The sequence below is a fragment of the Pelodiscus sinensis genome, chromosome 3 (assembly GCF_052426305.1).
Source record: "Pelodiscus sinensis isolate ZL-2025 chromosome 3, ASM5242630v1, whole genome shotgun sequence".
Taxonomy (NCBI): Eukaryota; Metazoa; Chordata; order Testudines; family Trionychidae; genus Pelodiscus; species Pelodiscus sinensis.
Genome location: NC_143054.1, coordinates 2,796,591 through 2,818,227, shown reverse-complemented (window position 1 = coordinate 2,818,227; position 21,637 = coordinate 2,796,591). Strand labels below are relative to the sequence as shown.

The 21,637-nt window shown below is 72.5% G+C and overlaps 2 protein-coding genes across 3 annotated transcripts; one reads left to right on the top strand and one right to left on the bottom strand.

Moving 5' to 3' along the window:
* The first annotated feature begins 39 nt into the window (after positions 1-39).
* Positions 40-14,501, top strand: TRIM54 (tripartite motif containing 54). 2 transcript variants are annotated; one of them, XM_075923225.2, is made up of 9 exons: positions 41-874; positions 6,179-6,351; positions 6,935-7,106; positions 7,402-7,497; positions 8,620-8,853; positions 10,393-10,415; positions 11,692-11,816; positions 12,079-12,177; positions 14,054-14,501. In XM_075923225.2, the coding sequence occupies exons 1-9, from the start codon at positions 707-709 to the stop codon at positions 14,062-14,064; spliced, it is 1,101 nt and encodes a 366-aa protein (XP_075779340.1). In that variant the 5' UTR covers positions 41-706; the 3' UTR covers positions 14,065-14,501. The 2 variants fall into 2 exon arrangements, with proteins under 2 accessions (XP_075779341.1, XP_075779340.1); XM_075923226.2 differs by lacking the exon at positions 7,402-7,497 and having other exon boundaries at positions 40-874.
* A 5,663-nt stretch (positions 14,502-20,164) lies between these two features.
* Positions 20,165-20,543, bottom strand: UCN (urocortin). The gene has a single exon (XM_089776906.1). It carries the CDS (start codon positions 20,527-20,529, stop codon positions 20,209-20,211), a length of 321 nt encoding a protein of 106 aa, XP_089633032.1. The 5' UTR covers positions 20,530-20,543; the 3' UTR covers positions 20,165-20,208.
* Positions 20,544-21,637: the final 1,094 nt, after the last annotated feature.

The window sequence follows — 21,637 nt, the reverse complement described above, 5'->3', positions numbered from 1 at the left end:
GCTGGGCGGGGCCGGCGAGGGCGGGGGGGCAGGGAGCAGATCTGGGGCAGACCGGCACACGGGGCTGGGAGCAGCTGAGGGGCAGGCCAGGGCCGGGGCGAGGAGCACAGCCAGAGCGAGGCAGGCCAGGGCCGGGGCCGGGCCACAGCTCCAGGGCAGGGCGCAGGCAGAGCCGAGGGAGCAGCGCGGAGCAGTGGGCAGAGCAGGGGCGAGGGGTACGGTGGTGCGAGGCAGGGCAAGGCCGGGGGAGCAGTGAGGGACACAGGCTCTAGGTCCAGGCTCTAGGTCGAGCCGGGGGAGCAGGGCAGGGCGCGGGCCGAGCCGGGGGAGCAGCGAGGGACACAGGCCAAGGCCAGGAGGCAGGGCAGGGCGCGGGCCGAGCCGGGGCAGCAGGGCAGGGCGCGGGCCGAGCCGGGGGAGCAGGGCAGGGCGCGGGCAGAGCCGGGGCAGCAGGGCAGGGCGCAGGCCGAGCCGGGGCAGCAGGGCAGGGCGCGGGCCGAGCCGGGGGAGCAGGGCAGGGCGCGGGCAGAGCCGGGGCAGCAGGGCAGGGCGCAGGCCGAGCCGGGGCAGCAGGGCAGGGCGCGGGCAGAGCCGGGGCAGCAGGGCAGGGCGCAGGCAGAGCCGGGGGAGCAGGGCAGGGCGCAGGCAGAGCCGGGGCAGCAGGGCAGGGCGCGGGCCGAGCCGGGGGAGCAGGGCAGGGCGCGGGATGAACTTCGCGGTGGGATTCCAGCCCAGGCTGGGGGACGCGCAGAGCATGGACAGCCTGGAGAAGCAGCTCATCTGCCCCATCTGCCTGGAGATGTTCTCCAAGCCCGTGGTCATCCTGCCCTGCCAGCACAACCTGTGTCGCAAGTGCGCCAACGACATCTTCCAGGTGGGGAGGGGCCGGGGGCTGGGAGTCGCACCGGGGAAGGGCCGGGGGCTGGGAGCCGCACCGGGGAGGGGCCGGGGGCTGGGAGCCACACCGGGGAGGGGCCGGGGGCTGGGAGCCGCACCGGGGAAGGGCCGGGGGCTGGGAGTCGCGCCGGGGAGGGGCCGGGGGCTGGGAGTTGCGCCGGGGAAGGGCCGGGGGCTGGGGGCCGCGCCGGGGAGGGGCCGGGGGCTGGGAGTCGCGCCGGGGAGGGGCCGGGGGCTGGGAGCCGCGCCGGGGAGGGGCCTGGGGCTGGGAGTCGCGCCGGGGAGGGGCCTGGGGCTGGGAGTCGCGCCGGGGAGGGGCCGGGGGCTGGGAGCCGCGCCGGGGAGGGGCCGGGGGCTGGGAGTCGCGCCGGGGAAGGGCCGGGGGCTGGGAGTCGCGCCGGGGAGGGGCCGGGGGCTGGGAGTCGCGCCGGGGAAGGGCCGGGGGCTGGGAGTCGCGCCGGGGAGGGGCCGGGGGCTGGGAGCCGCGCCGGGGAGGGGCCGGGGGCTGGGAGCCGCGCCGGGGAGGGGCCTGGGGCTGGGAGTCGCGCCGGGGAGGGGCCGGGGGCTGGGAGCCGCGCCGGGGAGGGGCCGGGGGCTGGGAGTCGCGCCGGGGAAGGGCCGGGGGCTGGGAGTCGCGCCGGGGAAGGGCCGGGGACTGGGAGTCGCGCCGGGGAGGGCCAGGGGCTGGGAGTCGCGCCGGGGAGGGGCCGGGGGCTGGGAGCCGCGCCGGGGAGGGGCCGGGGGCTGGGAGCCGCGCCGGGGAGGGGCCGGGGGCTGGGAGTCGCGCCGGGGAGGGGCCTGGGGCTGGGAGTCGCGCCGGGGAGGGGCCGGGGGCTGGGAGTCGCGCCGGGGAAGGGCCGGGGGCTGGGAGTCGCGCCGGGGAAGGGCCGGGGACTGGGAGTCGCGCCGGGGAGGGCCAGGGGCTGGGAGTCGCGCCGGGGAGGGGCCGGGGGCTGGGAGTCGCGCCGGGGAGGAGCCGGGGGCTGGGAGCCGCGCCGGGGAGGGGCCGGGGGCTGGGAGTCGCGCCGGGGAGGGCCGGGGGCTGGGAGCCGCGCCGGGGAGAGGCTGGGGGCTGGGAGCCGCGCCGGGGAGGGGCCGGGGGCTGGGAGCCGCACCGGGAAGAGGCCTCAGTTTCCCTGGGCACTGCATCAATTGTGAGGTGGGGGTGGGAATTTGGGTGGGACAGCCTCCCCCACGCACACAAGGGATGATGCCTCCTGTCACCTGCGCATGGGTCGGGGGAGGAGTGACCAGGGGGCCCCTTTTCCCCGGGCTCAGGACAAAGAGGGGGTGGGGCTGGCTGGGACAGAGCTGGGCTGCTGGGTGTGTGAGTCTGGGCTGGCTTGGGGGGCAGGGAGGGGGCAGGGCCGGTGCTCTAGGCCCCTCCCCCCAAGCTGGGCTGTCCTGGCTGCCCCTGGTCCCTGTGCTGACCAGTCTGTGCTGCGCCATGTCCCTGGGGACCAAGACCCGCCCCCCCCACTCTCCCTGCCGGCTGGGAGCCCTTCGGGCTGCGGGTGGGGGGCAGGGCCCGGGGACTCCCCACCCCCGGCTCACAGCGCCCCGTGCCATGGCCCCGGTGTCCCATGGGGCCCTGCCAGTCGCCCCGCAGACCAGCTCACTCGTGCGGCTGCTGCTGCCCCAGGCCCTGGTCTGAGCTACCCCAGGCCCAGCCCCGGGACTGATCCCCAGGGCCGGCGGGTTCCAGGTGCTCCTGGGCTCGAGTCTGGGGAGCCGCTGGCACTTGGGGGCCCACAGGCCTTGGCTGGCTCAGCCCCCTCCTGCCCCACGTCCTGCTCAGGGCCAGGCGGGAGCCAGACACTCAAACGGGCGCTGGGAGGGGGGCGGCGGCGAGGGGCCCCGCTGGGCATGGGGGGGCCTGGCCCTCGGGACAGACCAGCCCCGTCCAGGAGCCTCCCTCTGGGCCGCTGGCTTGTCTCCACAGGGAGAGGCGCTGGGTGGGGCCCCCCAGTGAGGCCGGAGACGCTGGGGCTGGGCTCAGGGGTGCCTGCTGCCTGTTTGCGCCTGGTTTCCACAGGCCTGGGGCTGCCCACGACTTCCTGCCTGCCGGCCCCAAAGGGCCACGTGTTCCAGGGCTGGGACCGGCACGGATGTGGGGCTACCTTGGGGGGAGGGGCAGGCCAGCATCAGACCCGGCAGTGCCGAGGTGACGTGGGGAAGTCAGTGGATGTGATAGACCTTGACTGTAGACCCTCAGCAAGTCTGCGCATGACACTAAGCTGGGGGAGAGGGAGACGCTGGAGGGCAGGGAAGGGCCCAGAGTGACCTGGGCAGATTAGAGGATGAGGCCACAAGAAACCTGACGGGTTTGTCTCGGCTCACAGGTGGGGCCCACGCTCGGCCCGTCCGCCCCCTCCAGTGGCAGGGGGACAGCCCTTTCCCAGGGAGGCGCCCCTCTCTTGGGGCCCGGGGGGCCCACTGCCCTGGGGGGGGTTGCCAGGTGTCCGGTTTTCGCCTGGACAGTCCGTTATTTCTGGCCCTGTCCGGTAACAACGACAGAAAATGCCGGACGTGGGACACGTCTCTGGGCTGGAGGCCGGCGGGGACATCGCCCCGGCCCAGGAGTGCGGGGAGTTTGGGGTTTTTTTTGCTCAACCAATTGTTTTTCCTGCCACATTCGGGATTTTTCTGGGAACCCTACCGGGGGGTCCGCCCCTCCGCTTCCAGGATGGCGCCTCTCTGGGCTCCAGCCGCCTGCCTCCACCGTGAGCCCCTCCCTCTGGACCCCCGGGGCCTCCCCCCCAGAGGGAACAGCGCCCCCCTATTCTCCAGACCAGAGCGACTCCCAGCCAGCACGGCACAGGCGGGTTTATGGAGCTTTGAACAGCAACGGATCCCTCAGGCCAGTCGGCCTGGGCCCCAGCCCCACGTCAGTCTCCCCGGCAGCCGGCTGAGCCCGGCCTGCTCTGCCCTCAGTCCCCAAAACAGCCCCCGTCTCCCAGCAGAGCCTCCTACAACCCCGCAACAGCCCCTCCCCCGCCATTGTCTTCTCCCCAGGTAAGAGGGTCGCCTGGGCCCCTCTTCTCCGCCCCCGTCCCCGTCCAATGTTCCCCCCTCACTGGGGTCAGCTGGGCCGGTGCCGGGTGCCTCTGCAGCCCCTTGTCTGTGGTCTGGCTGGAGCCGGCCGAGCCCTCTGAGCAGGGTCGGGGTCAGCAGGGTCCCAGACGCCCCGGCTCCAACTCTGGGCCATTCCCTGCAACAACAAACTCCCCGGCTGTGTCCTCTGAGCAGGGTCGGGGTCAGCAGGGTCCCAGACGCCCTGGCTCCAACTCTGGGCCGTTCCCTGCAACAACAAACTCCCCCCCCTTGTCACCTTAAACCAGTAAAATCTGGGCACTGAGCCCCCTCCTAACGCCACCCCCCCCCCCAGCCCCTGCACCTGCCCGGTTCCTCACAGAGGTAGAACAAGGGCAAGTGCAGAGTCCTGCCCTTGGGACGGACGAATCCCAAGCATTGGTACAGGCTGGGGACCGACTGGCTGAGCAGCAGTTCTGCAGAAAAGGACCTGGGGGTTACAGTGGGTGAGAAGCTGGAGATGAGTCACCAGGGCGCCCTTGTAGCCAGGAAGGCTAATGGCATATTGGGGTGCATTAAGAGGAGCATTGCCAGCAGATCCAGAGATGTCATCATTCCCCTTTATTCGGCTCTGGGGAGGCCACATCTGGAGTATTGTGTCCAGTTCTGGGCCCCCCGCTACAGAAGGGACATAGACACATTTTAGAGGGCAGGGGCAGACATAGGGCAGAGCGAATGGGGCGGCCGCCCCGCGCTTCAGAAAGCCCCGCGCATGCGCCGTGGCAAAGGGGGGCCCCGCGGAATTATGCTGCCCGGGGCCCCGCAGAACGGTCACCTGCCCCTGTTAGAGGGTCCAGCGGGGGGCAACCAAAATGATTCAGGGGCTGGAGCACATGACCTGCGAGGAGAGGCTGAGGGATTTGGGCTTGTTCAGTCTGCAGAAGAGCAGAGCGAGGGGGGATTTGAGAGCAGCCTGCAGCTCCCTGCCGGGGGGTCCAAAGAGGCTGGAGAGAGGCTGGGCTCAGTTGGGGCAGAACAAGGAGCGATGGGCTCAAGTTGCAGTGGGGGGTCTAGGTTGGAGATTAGGAAAAACTGTTTCCCTAGGCGGGTGGGGAAGCCCTGGGCTGGGTTCCCTGGGGAGGGGTGGAATCTCCGTCCCTAGGGGTGTTTCAGTCCCGGCTGGCCCAAGCCCTGGTGGGATGACTGAGTTGGGTTGGTCCTGCCTTGGGCAGGGGGCTGGACGTGATGGCTCCTGAGGGCTCTGCCCGCCCTGGTTTCAGTGACTCTACGAGCGCTCCCCGTCCTGCCCGCCCCACCGCGCCGGGAGAGCTCCGCAGGCCTGGCGCTGGCTCGGGCTGGCACGTTGCGCCTGGCTCGTTAGCAGCCCCGGGGCAGGTCTCAGGGCCGGTGAGCAGCTCTGCCCGGCCTTTATGGACATGCCAGGCCCCTCTCCCCAGCAGGACCCGGCTAAGCGCTGGCCTCTCCATGGGGGCGAGGGGCCCAGCGACGGCTCCAGCGGGCTGGGGTGCACTACAGAGGTTGGGCTGACTGTATTTGTCATGTGTGGCCCTGGCAGGGCTGTGGGCAGGGCTGTGGGTGGGGCTAACTGAGTTGTGGGTGGGGCTAGCTGAGTTGTGGGTGGGGCTGACAGAGCTATGGGCAGGGCTAGCTGAGTTGGGGGCAGGGCTGGCCTGGCCCTGGAAGGGCTGTGGGCGGGTCTAGCTGACTTGTGGGAGGGGCTGGTGTGGCCTTGGCAGGGCTGTGGGCGGGGCTGGCAGGGCTGTGGGCGGGGCTAGCTGAGTTGTGGGTGGGGCTAGCTGAGTTGTGGGTGGGGCTGGATGGGCTGTGGGCAGGGCTGTGGGTGGGGCTAGCTGAGTTGTGGGTGGGGCTGACAGAGCTATGGGCGGGGCTAGCTGAGTTGGGGGCAGGGCTGGCGTGGCCCTGGAAGGGCTGTGGGTGGGCCTAGCTGAGTTGTGGGAGGGGCTGGTGTGGCCTTGGCAGGGCTGTGGGCGGGGCTGGCTGAGCTGTGGGCGGGGCTGGCTGAGCTGTGGGCGGGGCTAGCTGGGCTAGGGATGGGACTGGCTCATTTACTGCCTGTGGGCCCCCCCCTCGGCCCTGCTCTGCCCCGGGGTGTTGCTGTGCCTGCCCCAGCGCCCGGGCAGTGCCCCAGGCTAGTGCGGGGCCGGAGGGGCTGCAGGGCTGGGCCGGTGTCTCTGGGTCTCCGCCCCTAACCCCCGCCGCCCGGCAGGCCTCCAACCCGCTGTGGCAGTCGCGGGGCTCCAGCTCGGTGCCGTCGGGGGGCCGGTTCCGCTGCCCCTCCTGCCGCCACGAGGTGGTGCTGGACCGACACGGCGTCTACGGGCTGCAGCGCAACCTGCTGGTGGAGAACATCATCGACATCTACAAGCAGGAGTCCTCCAGGTGGGGCAGGGGCCGAGCGGCCGGGGCCGGGGGGCGAGGAGAGAGCGCAGGCTGTGGGGGCGGCCGTGGGCTCTGGGGGGCAGCTGCAGGATTCCTGAGGGAACGGGCTGTTACAGGGTCTGGGGGTCACAGCGGGGTTCCTGAGCATGTGGGGTGGTTGCAGGTCATGTGGGGGGCAACTGGGGGCTGTGTGGGGAAGTGGCAAGCTCTGTGGTGTATCCGTGAGCCATGGGGCCTGGGGCCAGCAGTGAGCACGCGGGCAGCAGTGAGCCATGGGGCCGTGGGGCGCAGGGAGCTGTGGGGCTGGCCATGGGGCGCGGGGAGCAGGGCTGTGGGGCACGGGGAGCAGGGCTGAGGGGCCGGCTGTGGGGCGCGGGGAGTTGTGAGGCCAGCCGTGGGGCATGGGGAGCAGGGCCATGGGGTGCAGGAAGCTGTGGGGCTGGCCGTGGGGCATGGGGAGACATGGGGCTGGCCATGGGACATGGGGAGCCGTGGGGCTGGCCATGGGGCATGAGGAGCAGGGCCGTGGGGCACGGGGGGGCGTGGGGCGCAGAGAGCAGGGCCCACACTGCACCGCCCCCAGGCCCCTGCACGCCAAGGCGGAGCAGCAGCTGATGTGCGAGGAGCACGAGGACGAGCGGATCAACATCTACTGCCTGAGCTGCGAGGCGCCCACCTGCTCCCTGTGCAAGGTGTTCGGGGCGCACAAGGACTGCCAGGTGGCCCCGCTGCCCAGCGTCTACAAGCGCCAGAAGGTACCGGCCGCCCGGGCGGGGGGGGGGTCCCCGGGCCCAGGGGTGGCCGGGCAGGAGCAGCCCCACCCCGGGTCCCCCCCTTCTGGCCCTGGGCCAGGACTGCTCCCCGGGGGGCACCCAGAGGCCCGGGCTGGTTTGGGGCAGGCCTGGTGGGGAGCCCGCGGGGCCCGGTCCAGCCGTGCTGAGACCCTTTGAGCTCATGGTGGGAGGGGGCTGCCCCTCCCCCCGGCCCATTCCCGGCCCTCCCCCTCCCCCACTGACCCCTCCCCCGGCCCCTGACGCCCCCCTTCGGCAGAGCGAGCTGAGCGAGGGGGTGGCCATGCTGGTGGCCGGGAACGACCGCATCCAGGCCATCGTCACGCAGATGGAGGAGCTGTGCAAGGCCATCGAGGTGAGGGGGCAGCCGCGCGGGGGGCTGGGGGGCACCGGGAGCCGCTCCTGGCCCACTGCTCTGCGGGCTCCTCCCCGGGGCCGGGCAGAGCGGAGCCCTGCAGCTGGGGGGGCAGACTGGGGCTGCGGGCCGGGGGGGCGGGCGGGGGCTGTGGGCTGGGGAGGCGGGTGGGGGGGGCAGGCAGGGGCTGCTGGCCGGGGGGCAGGCGGGGGTCGCGGGCCGGGGGGCAGGTGGGGGTTACGGGCCGGGGGGCAGGTAGGGGCAGCGGGCCAGGTGGCAGGCAGGGGTCGTGGGCCGGGGGGCAGGTGGAGGTCGCGGGCCGGGGAGGTGGGCAGGGGTCGCAGGCCGGGGGTCAGGCGGGGGTCGCAGACCGGGGGGCAGGTGGAGTCGCGGGCTGGGGGCAGGCGGAGGTCATGGGCCGGGGGGCAGGCGGGGGTCACGGGCCGGGGAGGCGGACGGGGGTTGCGGGCCGGGGGCCAGGCGGGGGGTCGCGGCCCAGGGGGCAGGCAGGGGTTGCGGGCCAGGGAGGCAGGCGGGGGTTGCGGGCTGGGGGGCAGGCAGGGGTCGCAGGCCGGGGGGCAGGCGGGGGTCACGGGCCGGAGGGCAGGCGGGGGTCGCGGGCCAGGGGGCAGGCGGGGGTCGCAGGCCGGGGGGCAGGCGGGGGTCGCGGGCCGGGGGGCGGGCGGGGGTCGCAGGCCAGGGGGCAGGTGGGGGTCGCGGGCCGGGAGGGCAGGTGGGGGTCGCGGGCCGGGGGGCAGGCGGGGGTCGCGGGCCGGGGGCAGGCGGGGGTCGCAGGCCGGGGGGCAGGCGGGGTCGCGGGCCGGGGGGCAGGCGGGGGTCGCGGGCCGGGGGGCAGGCGGGGTTGCGGGCCGGGGGCCAGGCGGGGGTCGTGGGCCAGGGGGCAGGCGGGGGTCGCAGGCGGGGGGCAGGCGGGGGTCGCGGGCCGGGGGGCAGGCGGGGGTCGCGGGCCGGGGGCAGGCGGGGGTCGCGGGCCGGGGGCAGGTGGGGGTCGCGGGCCGGGGGGCAGGCGGGGGTCGCGGGCCGGGGGGAGGCGGGGGTCGCGGGCCGGGGGGAGGCGGGGGTACGGAGCAGGCCCCCGGCTGAGGCGCGTGGCTCCGGCAGGAGAGCAGCCGGCGGCAGAAGCAGGCGCTGGGCCAGCGCTTCGACGCGCTCTACGGCTGCCTGGAGGAGCGCCGCAAGGAGCTGGTGCAGCGGGTGAGCCGGGAGCAGGAGCAGCGGGTGAGCCACGTGCGCTCCCTCATCCGCCAGTACGGGGAGCACCTGGAGCTCGCCTCCAAGCTGGTGGAGTCGGCCATCCAGGCCATGGAGGAGCCCCAGATGGCCGTGTACCTGCAGGTCCGTGTGGGGCGGGGCCGGGCCGGGAGGGGCAGGGCAGGAGCTGTTCCCACGCTGGCCAGCAAAGAGCCTCACCAGCAACCTCCTCACACACCCCAGTGCCCCCCAGCCCCCCTCACACAGGGGAGAGGTTCTAACCCATCCCCCACCTCCCCTCACACACCCCAGTGCCCCCTGTGCCCCCCCAGCCTCCCCACACAGGGGAGAGGTTCTAACCCATCCCCACCTCCCCTCACACACCCCAGTGCCCCCTGTGCCCCCCCAGCCCCCCCACACAGGGGAGAGGTTATAACCCATCCCCCACCTCCCCTCACACACCCCAGTGCTCCCTGTGCCCCCCACCCCACCCCCCCCTCACACAGGGGAGAGGTTCTAACCCATCCCCCACCTCCCCTCAGACACCCCAGTCCCCCCTGTGCCCCCCAGCCCCCCCCACACAGGGGAGAGGTTATAACCCATCCCCCACCTCCCCTCACACACCCCAGTGCTCCCTGTGCCCCCCAGCCCCCTTACACAGGGGAGAGGTTATAACCCACCCCCCACCTCCCCTCAGACACCCCAGTGCTCCCTGTGCCCCCCCCTCCCCCACACAGGGGAGAGGTTCTAACCCATCCCCCACCTCCCCTCTGACACCCCAGTGCTCCCTGTGCCCCCCGCCCCCCTCACACAGGGGAGAGGTTATAACCCATCCCCCACCCCCCTCACACACCCCAGTGCTCCCTGTGCCCCCCAGCCCCCTTACACAGGGGAGAGGTTATAACCCACCCCCCACCTCCCCTCACACAGGGGAGAGGTTATAACCCATCCCCCATCTCCCCATAGACACCCCAGTGCTCCCTGTGCCCCCCAGCCCCCCCACACAGGGGAGAGGTTATAACCCATCCCCACCTCCCCTCACACACCCCAGTGCTCCCTGTGCCCCCCCAGCCCCCCTCACACAGGGGAGAGGTTCTAACCCTCCCCCCGACTCCGGACAGGCTCTCCCAGTGGCAAAGGAGCAGCCCCAGTCCCAGGGCGATTTACCCCTCAGGTCTCACCCCAGGGCTCGCCTGGCCATTAGCGTCTGACATCTGGCGGTTTATTACAAAGGCAGAGGAGGCTGGTCAGCCGGTCCCGAACGGTTCCTCTGGGGTCTGCTGGCAACCCCCAAGGGCCACCGTCCGGGCAGCAGGGCTGGTCCCCAGACAGCCAGCCTGCCACAGGGGGCCCAGCACAGAGGTTTCCGTCTCCGCCCGGCTCCATAACCTCCCGTCGAGCCGTCCCACCAGCGCCCCCGGGGCTCGGCTCCCCCGGTCCCGCACCCAGTCCCCTTTCTTCCCCGTTGGGCGCCCGCGCACCAGCAGGTGCTCACTGAGCTGCCTGTTCCTCCTGGAACCCAGGGCGTTGCTCTGGGCCCTGTGGATCCATCTGTCCCCAGCCCGCCGGGCCGGGCCAGGGCCAGCTGGCAGCTGCAGGAGCAGGGCCGTGGGCGCGGGAGGCTGGCAGGGGCTGAGCTCCAGGAGCAGGCGCTAACCCAGCTCTGCCTCTCCCTCCCTGCAGCAATCCAAGGAACTGCTGAAAAAGTAAGTCTGAGGGTGGGGCGGGGGCAGGGGTGGGGGTGGAGCCGGGGGGCAAGACCAGGTGAGAGAAACCTCCTGCTGCAGCCCATCTCTGGAGGGGTCGAGGGTCCCAGTAGCAGAGTGACAGACCCACCGGGCCCGGCTTGGGGGATGGGTTGGGCTGTACCGGCCGGGCGGTGGTGGGGGATGAGTCAGGCTGTAGGTGGCAGGCGGTGGTGGATGGGTCGGGCCGTAGGTGGTGGGTGGTGGGGATGTGTTGGGCTGTAAGTGGCGGGCGGTGGGGGGATGGGTCGGGCTGTAGGTGGCGGTGATGGGGGGTTGGGTCGGGCTGTAGGTGGCGGGAGGTGGGGGTTGGGTCGGGCTGTAGGTTGTGGGCGGCGGTGGGAGATGGATCGGGCTGTAGGTGGTGGGCGGTGGTGGGGGATGGGTCGGGCTGTAGGTGGCGGGCGGTGGAGGTTGGGTCGGGCTGTAGGTGACGGGTGGTGGGGGTTGGGTCGGGCTGTAGGTGGCGGGCGGTGGGGGTTGGGTCGGGCTGTAGGTGGCGGGCGATGGGGGGACGGGTCGGGCTGTAGGTGGTGGGCGATGTGGGGATGGGTTGGGCTGTAGGTGGCGGGCGGTGGGTGTTGGGTTGGGCTGTAGGTGGCGGGCGGTGGGGGATGGGTCGGGCTGTAGGTGGCAGGCGGTGGGGGTTAGGTAGGGCTGTAGGTGGTGGGCAGTGGGAGATGGGTCGGCTGTAGGTGGTGGGCGGTGGGGGTTGTGTCGGGCTGTAGGTGGCGGGCGAAGGGGGGACGGGTCGGGCTGTAGGTGGCAGGCGATGGGGGTTGGGTCGGGCTGTAGGTGGCGGGCGGTGGTGGGAGATGGGTCGGGCTGTAAGTGGTGGGCAATGGGGGTTGGGTCGGGCTGTAGGTGGCGGGCGATGGAGGGTTGGGTCGGGCTGTAGGTGGCGGGCGATGGAGGGTTGGGTCGGGCTGTAGGTGGCGGGCGATGGGGGGTTGGGTCGGGCTGTAGGTGGCGGGCGATGGGGGTTGGGTCGGGCTGTAGGTGGCGGGCGATGGGGGTTGGGTCGGGCTGTAGGTGGTGGGCGATGGAGGGTTGGGTCGGGCTGTAGGTGGCGGGCGATGGGGGTTGGGTCGGGCTGTAGGTGGCGGGCGATGGGGGTTGGGCGGGCTGTAGGTGGTGAGCGGCGGTGGGAGATGGGTCGGGCTGTACCGGCGGGGCGGGGGCCCGGTGCGGCCGTTCCCTGGGTGGCGAGGCTGAGGCGCCCGGCCCTGCCCGGCAGGATCACCGACATGTCGAAGGCGTCGATGAGCAGCGGCCCGGAGCCCGGCTACGACAGGATGGACCACTTCTCCGTCAACGTGGACGCCCTGGCCGACATGCTGCGCACCATCGAGTTCCAGACAGGTGGGCGGGGGGGCCAGGTGGGGCGCCCCGGGGCCCTGCTGCGTAGTCCCAGCCTGGGGTGCTGCATAGCTGTGATGGGGGGGCCCAGGGGCGTGAGCGGATGGGAGGGGGGGATGGGGGTTGAGCTACTCTTGCCCCCCCCACCTGGGCCTCAGCCTGCATCTGCCCCCCCCCACACCGGGAGCATCACTGCTCATGCTGCCACCCAGGCACCTAGTGGGGGGGTCCCCCGGCCCAGCGCTGACTTGGGAATCCCCCCCAGACTCGCCGGGCGAGGACGAGCTGGACGGGGGTGCGGGCGGGGACGGAGGCGTTGCCGGAGCCGAGGAGGACAGGCCGGAGGGGCCGGAGGGGGATGAAGGTGAGTGACGGGGGGGGGGACAGTCGTCCCATTCCCGTGAGTAGCAGCCTCTTCCCGATGTGCAGGGACCTCAGACCCTGTGAGCAGCGTCCCCCCAGCGCCCGGGCCCGGACCTGCCCCGGAGCCGAGGGGCCGGGCAGAGAACAGCCGTCCGGGCTGGAGAGCCCCCGGGACCTCCCCGCTAAACACCGACCCACACGGCCTGGGGGGCTGTTGGCTGCCAGCACTCGGCCCACAGGGCCCCTCGGGCAGCCCCCGTTCCCCCCGGGGCGACGGCCAGAGAGGGGCCCCCCCACAGTCTGGCACCTGAGGTGGCCGCCTCAGCTCACCTCATGGTAAGGCCGGCCCTGGGGGCTCTTGCTCAGAGTGGGGGGCATGAGCCCCTCCCCCTCCCCTGAGCCCCTGCTCCCGAGCCGAGCCGGAGCCAGAGCCAGGCAAGGGGAGCTGAGCCAGGGCCCGAGCCCCCAACAGAAGCCTGGGGGGGGGGTCACCCTTCGGCTCAAAGCTGAGCCCCCTTGCCCCTCCGACTGACCCCCCTCCCCGCGCCAGGTCCACACTGACGGCGCGTCGGGGGCCCCGGCCGCAGCCAGAGGGGCCCCGCCGGGCCGTAGAGAAGGGCCCCGCGCCTCCGAGACACGGCCCAGCGCAGGCTCCACGCAGGCACAGGAGGACGGGCCGGCAGCCTTAGTCCCCGGGGGGGCCCCTGAACCCCCATGTTGGTCTTAGTCTGCTTCCTCCCGGCTCCCCCACGCTCAGCCCGCCCCTTCTCCCAACCACCGGTCACCCATCCCTCCAGGCAACCCCCCGTCCTCGGTTCAAGCCCCTTCCCCGGCCAGGTGAGAGTTGCTGGGCCATGGCCGACGTGCCCCCCTCAGAGACCCCCCCAGGCCGTGCACACAGACACCCCCAGTCTCTGCAGAGCAGCACCAGCCAGCAGGGGTCACCCCAGCCCAGCACGGCCACCAGTGACTGCCCGACACAGCGGGCCTGGGGCCATGAGAGTGGACACCCCCCCCCCCGCTATGTCACACATCCCCGGGCCAGGTCTGCATTGACCCCCCCCGGGCCAGGTCTGCACTGACCCCCCCCCAGGCCAGGTCTGCACTGACCCCCCCAGGGCCAGGTCTGCATTGACCCCCCCCGGGCCGTGCACACAGACACCCCCAGTCTCTGCAGAGCAGCACCAGCCAGCAGGGGTCACCCCAGCCCAGCTTGGCCACCAGTGACTGCCCGACACAGCGGGCCCGGGGCCATGAGAGTGGACACCCCCCCCCCCGCTATGTCACACATCCCCGGGCCAGGTCTGCATTGACCCCCCCCGGGCCAGGTCTGCATTGACCCCCCCCCAGGCCAGGTCTGCACTGACCCCCCCAGGGCCAGGTCTGCACTGACCCCCCCCCTGGGCCAGGTCTGCACTGACCCCCCCCCCGGGCCAGGTCTGCACTGACCCCCCCAGGGCCAGGTCTGCACTGACCCCCCCCGGGCCAGGTCTGCATTGACCTCCCCGGGCCAGGTCTGCACTGACCCCCCCCCAGGCCAAGTCTGCACTGACCCCCCCGTGTGCCAGGTCTGCACTGACCCCCCCCCGGGCCAAGTCTGCACTGACCCCCCCCGGGCCAAGTCTGCACTGACCCCCCGTGTGCCAGGTCTGCATTGACCCTCCCCGGGCCAGGTCTGCACTGACCCCCCCCAGGCCAAGTCTGCACTGACCCCCCCTCTGTGTGCCAGGTCTGCACTGACCCCCCCCCCCCCGGGCCAGGTCTGCACTGACCCCCCCTGTGTGCCAGGTCTGCACTGACCCCCCCCCGGGCCAGGTCTGCACTGACCGCCCCTCTGTGTGCCAGGTCTGCACTGACCCCCCCCCTCTCTGTGCCAGGTCTGCACTGAGACACCAAGGCACGTGGAGCCCCCGGCTGAGACCCCAGGACGTGTGACAGCAGCGACCGACTCCCCCGGCCGAGACGACACGTTCCAGCCCCTTCCCCGCCCCAGGGGAGACCCTGCGCTCCCGGCCCTGGGACCCAGACCCCACGTTCCAGCCCCTTCCCCGCCCCAGGGGAGACCCTGCGCTCCCGGCCCTGGGACCCAGACCCCACGTTCCAGCCCCTTCCCCGCCCGGCACCTAAACACGTCGCTCCCGGCCCCGCCTGGCCCCGGGCCAAGATCCCGCATTCCAGCGTCTTCCCCCCCCGGCCAACACCCCGCGGTCCCCCTTCCCCCCTCCGCCTGACACCCCGCGGTCCCCCTTCCCCCCCTCCACCCGACACCCCGCGGTCCCCCTTCCCCTCCTCCGCCTGACACCCCGCGGTCCCCCTTCCCCCCCTCCGCCTCCAGCCGCCGCAGCTCCGCTGGGCTGGCCCCTGCCCTAGATGGGCTACGGCTTGCAGGCCTCCCGGGAGACGCTGTCTCATCTCTCCGTTGGGTTCCAGCGCTCCTCCCCCTCTCTGAGCCTGACACACTCTCAGGGGGGTTCTGGCTGCTTCCCGCGTTCCCGGCCCCTTCCCCCCTCCGCCTGACACCCCGCTGTCCCCCTTCTCCCCCTCCGCCCGACACCCCGCGGTCCCCCTTCCCCTCCTCCGCCTGACACCCCGCTGTCCCCCTTCCCCCCCTCCCACCCAGACACCCCGCGGTCTCCCTTCCCCCCTCCGCCTGACACCCCGCTGTCCCCCTTCCCCCCCTCCGCCCGACACCCCGCGGTCCCCCTTCCCCTCCTCCGCCTGACACCCCGCTGTCCCCCTTCCCCCCTCCGCCCGACACCCTGCATTCCCGGCCCCTTCCCCCCTCCGCCTGACACCCCACGGTCCCCCTTCCCCCCCTCCACCCTACACCCCGCGTTCCCCCTTCCCCCTCTCTGCCTGACACCCCGCGTTCCCCCTTCCCCCCTCCGCCCGACAGCCCGTGTTCCCCCTTCCCCCCTCTGCCCAACACCCCACGGTCCCCCTTCCCCTCCTCCGCCTGACACCCCGCGTTCCCGGCCCCTTCCCCCCCTCTGCCCAACACCCCGCATTCCCCCTTCCCCCCCTTCGCCCAACACCCCATGTTCCCAGCCCATTCCCCCCCTCTGCCCAACACCCCGCATTCCCCCTTCCCCCCCTCCGCCCGACACCCCACGTTCCTGGCCCCTTCCCCACCTTGGGCGGTGACCCTGTTTCCAGCCCTGGGCCAACTCCCCTCGTTCCTCCTGGTGTCCGTTCCTGCAGGGCTGAGTCCCTGCCATCCTCCCCCCGCCCGCCAGGTCCCTGCTGCATTCCTGCCCCCCCCCGGGCCCCCGCCAAGTCCCTGCCACGTTCCTGGCTCCCCTTCCTGCAGGTTTTCTATGTGCCAAGAGTAATGGATTTTGTTTGTAATTTTGTTAAAAGCGTGTGAAAAATCTGCCTGTGTCACTGGCTGGGGGGGGCTCAGCTGACACCACGGGGGGGGCGCAGGATCACCCCATTGCGTCATCATCTGCTTCAGCTCCAAAGCTCATCAGGCGGCATCCCATGGAGCCCTGGTCACAGACTGGGGGGGCCCTCGCTGCAGCCCCCCCCGGGCCACCGGCAAGTCTTGTGAGCCCCGATGCCACACCTCTGCCAGGGCAGCACTGCACAGCACCCCAGTGCCCCCCCGCCCCACTCCCTGCCCCACAGCGCCCGCCAGTGGTGCCCTGCCTGCCAGGCGGGAGCACCCCCCACTCCACTCGCTGCCCCACAGCGTCCCCTAGCGCTTCGCAGCACCAACTGCCTGCCATGGGAGAGCACCTCAGTGCCCCCCACCCTGCCCCCAGTGCTCCCCTAAGCCAGCCCCGCCTGGGGGGAGAGCGCCCCCTGCTGCGCTGCTCCCTGCCTGGCCCTGCGCTGGGCTCCCGAGACGGGCCCGTCCTGCCCCCCGGCACACGCTGCTGGGCACAGGGCCCTGGCGTTGCCCCCGGGGCGCCCGGCTGCATCTGGCTGTGGGGCGGAGGCTCTGCCGTGGGGAGGAGCTGTGAGGACGCTGCGTGAGGGAGGGGGCCAGCACAGAGCCCCAGCTCCGCCGGCTGCCCCTTGCCGGCATGGGGCAGGTGCAGGTCTCAGGCAATTTCCTCAGCAGCCATGAGCAAACAGGGCTGGGGGGGGGCGGCAGTGGGGGCCGGGAGCAATTAGAGCCGGGCGCTGGAGCCACAGCCAACGCCAGCTCTGCAAACCTGACCCCCGCCCCGTGACGCACGCGCCAGCCCTCGCTCGGCACACGGGGCGCAGCCGTGGGCTCCGGGGCCCGGCTCTGACGCCGCCGGCGAGGTGGGGGGGCCTCTCCCAGCTCCCCCATGGGGGGCCGAGATGCCCTGCCCCCACCCCACTGCTTCCGCCAGCCAAGTGCAGGCGTCGACCCCGAGCGGCCGCTGCGTCCTGGGGCCAGGCTGGGCGCTAGGCCCCCAGGGCCGGGCCCTCGAGCTGCAGGAGCTGGGCTGGAGCCGCTTGCAAGGGCCTGAGAGGAGCCTGGGGCCTGGGCAGGCCGGGGGGCAACAGGCTGGGACACCACGCGCCTGCCAGCACCCCCAGGGCCCAGCGCTGGCCCTCCCCCGCCCGGCACCGGGCACCGGCCCAGCCCCACGGCGCCCAGGGACTCCTGGCCCACACGGCCTCCCCCGCCCGGCACCGGGCACCGGCCCAGCCCCACGGCACCCAGGGACTCCTGGCCCACGCGGCCTCCCCCGCCCGGCACCGGGCACCGGCCCAGCCCCACGGCGCTCAGGGACTCCTGGCCCACGCAGCCTCCCCCGCCCGGCACCGGGCACCGGCCCAGCCCCACGGCGCTCAGGGACTCCTGGCCCACGCGGCCTCCCCCGCCCGGCACCGGGCACCGGCCCAGCCCCACGGCGCTCAGGGACTCCTGGCCCACGCGGCCTCCCCCGCCCGGCACCGGGCACCCGCCCAGCCCCACGGCGCCCAGGGACTCCTGGCCCACGCGGCCTCCCCCACCCGGCACCGGGCACCCGCCCAGCCCCACGGCGCTCAGGGACTCCTGGCCCACGCAGCCTCCCCCGCCCAGCACCGGGCACCGGCCCAGCCCCACGGTGCTCAGGGACTCCTGGCCCACGCAGCCTCCCCCGCCCGGCACCGGGCACCGGCCCAGCCCCACGGCGCCCAGGGGTTCCTGGGCCACGCAGGAGGGCCCTGGGCAGGCTGCTGGCAGGCGGGTTTCACAGGGCGGCTGGTTGGGCCAACGGCCCATTTCCCTGCACTGCCCAGCGCTCCCAGCCCCCCCGCCCCACGACAGTGTCCAGCCCAGCCCCCTGCTCCTCCGACCCCCAGCGCCCCCCCGCCCCTCCGTCCCCACGACAGTGTCCAGCCCAGCCCCCCTGCTCCTCCGACCCTCAGCACCCCTCCGTCCCCACGACAGTGTCCAGCCCAGCCCCCTGCTCCTCCGACCCCCAGCGGCCCCCTGCCCCTCCGTCCCCACGACAGTGTCCAGCCCAGCCCCCCTGCTCCTCCGACCCCCAGCGGCCCCCCGCCCCTCCGTCCCCATGACAGTGTCCAGCCCAGCCCCCTGCTCCTCCGACCCCCAGCACCCTACGCCCAGTCCCCCCACACCTCCATCCCCATGACAGAGTCCCCTGTGTCCAGCCCAGGCCTCCTGCTCCTCCGATCCCAAGTGTCCCACCTCCAGCCAGCATCCCCCTTCACCCTCTGCGCCCCATCACCGCGGTGCCTGGGGAGCGCAGGCCGCTGGCAGCTGGGCATGTGTCACCGGTGCTGCCCACCATCTGCCTGCCACATGCCCCCCTCTCACTGGCCTCTCCCTGCTGTGCCCCCCCACCCCACTGCTCCGCCCTGGCCCCCAGCGCAGGGCCAGGCCCACACAGCTGGCCGGGGAAAGGCTCCCACGGAGCAGAGTCTGGGCCGGAGGAAGCTGTTTCCCACTTCACACGCTGCCCCCCCCCACCCGAGCTCCTGCCCCAGGCAGTGGGGCTGCTCTGTCCTTCCCCGCCCCCATCTCTCCACTGAGCCGCCCCTGCAGCCAGGATCCCTGGCCCTGCTCCAGGCATCCCCGGGGCTTAACCCCTTCCTGCCCGCGCGGTGCAGGGACGAGAGGCTGGTGGCCAGCAGCAGCCTGGAGCGGGCGCGGCCTTGTGGCCCCTGCGGGCAGGAAGGGACGAACCGCTTCCAGCCCCAGGGGGCGGGGCCGGGGGCCACAGGGACGAGGTGACCTCTGGGAAAACACGGGCCAGGTCAGCCCCCGCCTGCCCACAGCTGGAAGCGGCTCATCTCTCTGTCCCCCCTCCCGCCGCCCGGCCGAAAGGCTGCTGGGCCCCTGGGCTGGTGGGGCCCCCCCAAGAGCTGCAGAGGGGCTGGGACCCTGCCTGCGGCCTTGAGAACCCGCCAGGCCAAGTCATAGAATCCTAGAGCTGGGAGAGACCTCAGGAGGCATCGAGTCCAGCCCCTGCCCAAAGCAGGACCCACCCAACTCAACCATCCCGGCCAGGGCTTGGTGCAGCCGGGAATGAAACACCCCTAGGGATGGAGACTCCCCCCTCCCCAGGGAACCCAGCCCAGGGCTTCCCCCCCGCCTAGGGGAATCCTTTGTCCTGATCTCCAACCTAGACCCCCCCCCCCCCCCCGTCCCCGCAACTTGAAACCATTGTTCCTGGTTCTGCTCCCACTGAGACCAGCCTCTCTGGAGCCCCGGCAGGGAGCTGGAGGCTGCATCAAATCCCCCCTCGCTCTGCTCTTCTGCAGACTGAACAAACCCAAATCCCTCAGCCTCGCCTCATAGGTCATGTGCTCCAGCCCCCGCGTCATTTTGGTTGCCCCCCGCAGGCCCCTCTCCAATGCGCCCTCATCCTGTCTGTAGTGGGGAGCCCAGAACTGGACACAATACTCCAGATGTGGCCTCACCAGAGCCAAATAAAGGGTCTGACTTCTCTGGATCTGCTGGCAATGCTCCTCTTAATGCCCCCTAATATGCCATTAGCCTTCTTGGCTACAAGGGCGCCCTGGTGACTCATCTCCAGCTTCTCATCCACTGTAACCCCCAGGTCCTTTTCTGCAGAACTGCTACTTAGCCAGTTAGTCCCCAGCCTGTAACAATGTTTGGGATTCTTCCTCCCAAGGGCAGGACTCTGCACTTGCCCTTGTTGAACCTCATCAGGTTTCTTTTGGCCCAGTCCTCTAATCTGTCCAGGTCACTCTGGACCCTTCCCTGCCCTCCAGCGTATCCCTCTCCCCCAGCTTAGTGTCATCTGAAAACTTGGGTGAGGGTGCAACCCATCCCCTCCTCCAGATCATTCATAAAGATGTTGAACAAAACCGGCCCTAGCACCGAACCTTGGGGCACTCCAAGTCCCAGGAGAGGTGGGTCCCTCATGGGCCCAGCCAGGGCGAGAGCTGGGCAGGGGGGCTGGTCCGATCGGTTGCCCCATCCCGGTTACCAGGGGCTCAGTCATCCGCCCCTTGAGTCTTCGGGCTGCCCAGCATGGAGCGATCGCCACTCAGCTCGCTCCAACCCATGGGGGGGTGGAGGTTAAGGGGCGACCCTTCTGGGACCCACCGAGGCTGCCAGGCCCCTGGTAGGAGCCGTTTTACCTGATGTCTGTAGCCAGCAGAGGGCGCATGGGCACCCGAGTCCTGTGACAGAGACTTTGCAGGGGGGCAACCCCTCCGCCATGCCCCTGGCCCATTGGGGGCTGAACTCGCGGCCCAGGGCCCCTCCCCTCTTGGCCCCCCGGGGCAGCAGCAGGTGGGCCACCAGGGCTCCTGCAGGTCTCTGCTCCCCGAGACAGTCAGGGCCCCCCAATACTTACTCTGAGGCAGGGCACGGGGTGCAACCCGCCCTCCGACCACCCCAAGAGACACCCCGACCCCACCCAGACCTGCCCCCCCCCCCCCCACAGACGCACAGACTCGGCGCTTGTCCCAAGACATTTTATTAGAAAATCGCAGCGCTCAGCTGCGCCCTGGCGCTGGTTCCTGGGGCGGCGAGGGGCGCGGGGCGCTGCGTGGGGTGCGTGGGGAGGGGTGCGGAGGTCGCGCGGGGCCGGGGGGCGGGCCGGCGCAGCGGCCCCGCGCACGTGCCTCACTTGCCCACCGAGTCGAAGATGAGCCGGTTCTGCTCGGCCTGCGCGCGTTGGCTCTGCGCCCGCGCAACGTCCAGCATGTGGCGCAGCAGGTGGAAGGTCAGGTCGATGGAAAGCGGCGGCTCCTCTCGCCGCGCCCGCGCCAGACCGTCCAGGGGCCGCAGGGCGCCCAGTGCCGGGGCCGGCTCCGGGAGCAGGGACCGGCTCGGGCGGGGCGCGGCCTCGGCGCAGCTGCGCGGCCCGGCGGGGCAGGCGGCCGCGGGGCGCGGCGGGCAAAGCAGCAGCGAGGCCAGCAGAGCGGTCAGCAGCGCCCGCCTCATGCCGGGGACGGTCCGGGACCTGCGGAGAGAGACGGGAGGTGACCGTGGGCCGAGCAGAGCCCCGCGCCCCGCTGCGCGCCTCGCCCCGGCTGCGCGCCTCGCCAAGCCCCATTTCCCGCCCCGGCTGCGCGCCCCGCCGAGGCCCCCGCCCTGCGCAGGGCCCCCCCGGCGGCCTCACCGAGTCGTGCCGTGCGGGGTGAGTCCGGTCCGGTCCGTCCCGTGCGCGCGCTGAGCCGGCGGCTCGCGGGATGTTTATATAGAGCCGGGAACTTCATTGACGTCAGCTCGGACATGAACTGATTAGAGATGGAGCGAGCCAGGGTCCGGCCTGGGAGGGGGAGTCCCGGGGCCAGCGCCGGGACCGGCCGGGTGGGCGCCCCCAGCCCTCGGACCGGCCCGCAGCGCCGGCATCAAGCGAGCCTGCCCGGGTCGGGCGCGAGCGGAGCCCCCGGGCTGGGGGACCGAGCGCCTTGGCTCACGGAGGGGTTTTCTGGCCCGGACCCAGCCCCTGCGTCTCTGCGCTCCCTGCGCTCTATTTTCAGATGCTGAGCAGCCTGCCGGGCGCAGCGCAGCGGCCGGAAAGCCTCCCCCACTCATAGCCATCTCGCCCCCCAGCCGCTGCCCCACAGCCACCCCTCGCTGCCCCATAGCCGCCCCTTCGCTGCCCCATAGCCACCCCTCGCTGCCCCATAGCCGCCTCCTCGCTGCCCCCATCGCGGGAGGCCCTGCGGGCCAGGGCGCGGCGCGTGTTGCTGTCCATGGTGCTGGTGGCCGGACGCGCTGGGGCCGCTCAGCACCGCGGACAGCTCCAAGCCAGGCGCTCCCGGGGCTCGGCCAGGCCGCCCGGGGCAAACAGCGTCCCTGGGGGGCGGCTCAGGGAGGCCAGGGCTGGGAGGGGAGGGCGCGTCTGTTCTCCCGGCCTCAGACCACGAGGCCCTGCCGCTCGCAGGGGGGCGAAGGGAGAGGGGGAGACCCTGCTCCACGCCAGGGCTGAGACGGGCGGAACTCCCCGCCACTGGAGTCTGGAAGACCAAGACCTGAGCCGAGGCCGGGGCCAGGAGGCTCTGTGGCTCCGCCCACTCAGCAGCAGCACCAGTGAAGCCGTAGC

What these genes read in the sequence shown, in the direction of transcription:
- TRIM54 (XM_075923225.2), top strand. Translation starts at nt 707, where the DNA reads ATGAACTTCGCGGTGGGATTCCAGCCCAGGCTGGGGGACGCGCAGAGC. An exon ending in TACAAGCAGGAGTCCTCCAG is followed by an intron (nt 6,352 to 6,934) that starts GTGGGGCAGGGG and finishes CACCGCCCCCAG; the next exon opens with GCCCCTGCACGCCAAGGCGG. An exon ending in TCCAAGGAACTGCTGAAAAA is followed by an intron (nt 10,416 to 11,691) that starts GTAAGTCTGAGG and finishes CCTGCCCGGCAG; the next exon opens with GATCACCGACATGTCGAAGG.
- UCN (XM_089776906.1), bottom strand. Translation starts at nt 20,529, where the DNA reads ATGAGGCGGGCGCTGCTGACCGCTCTGCTGGCCTCGCTGCTGCTTTGC.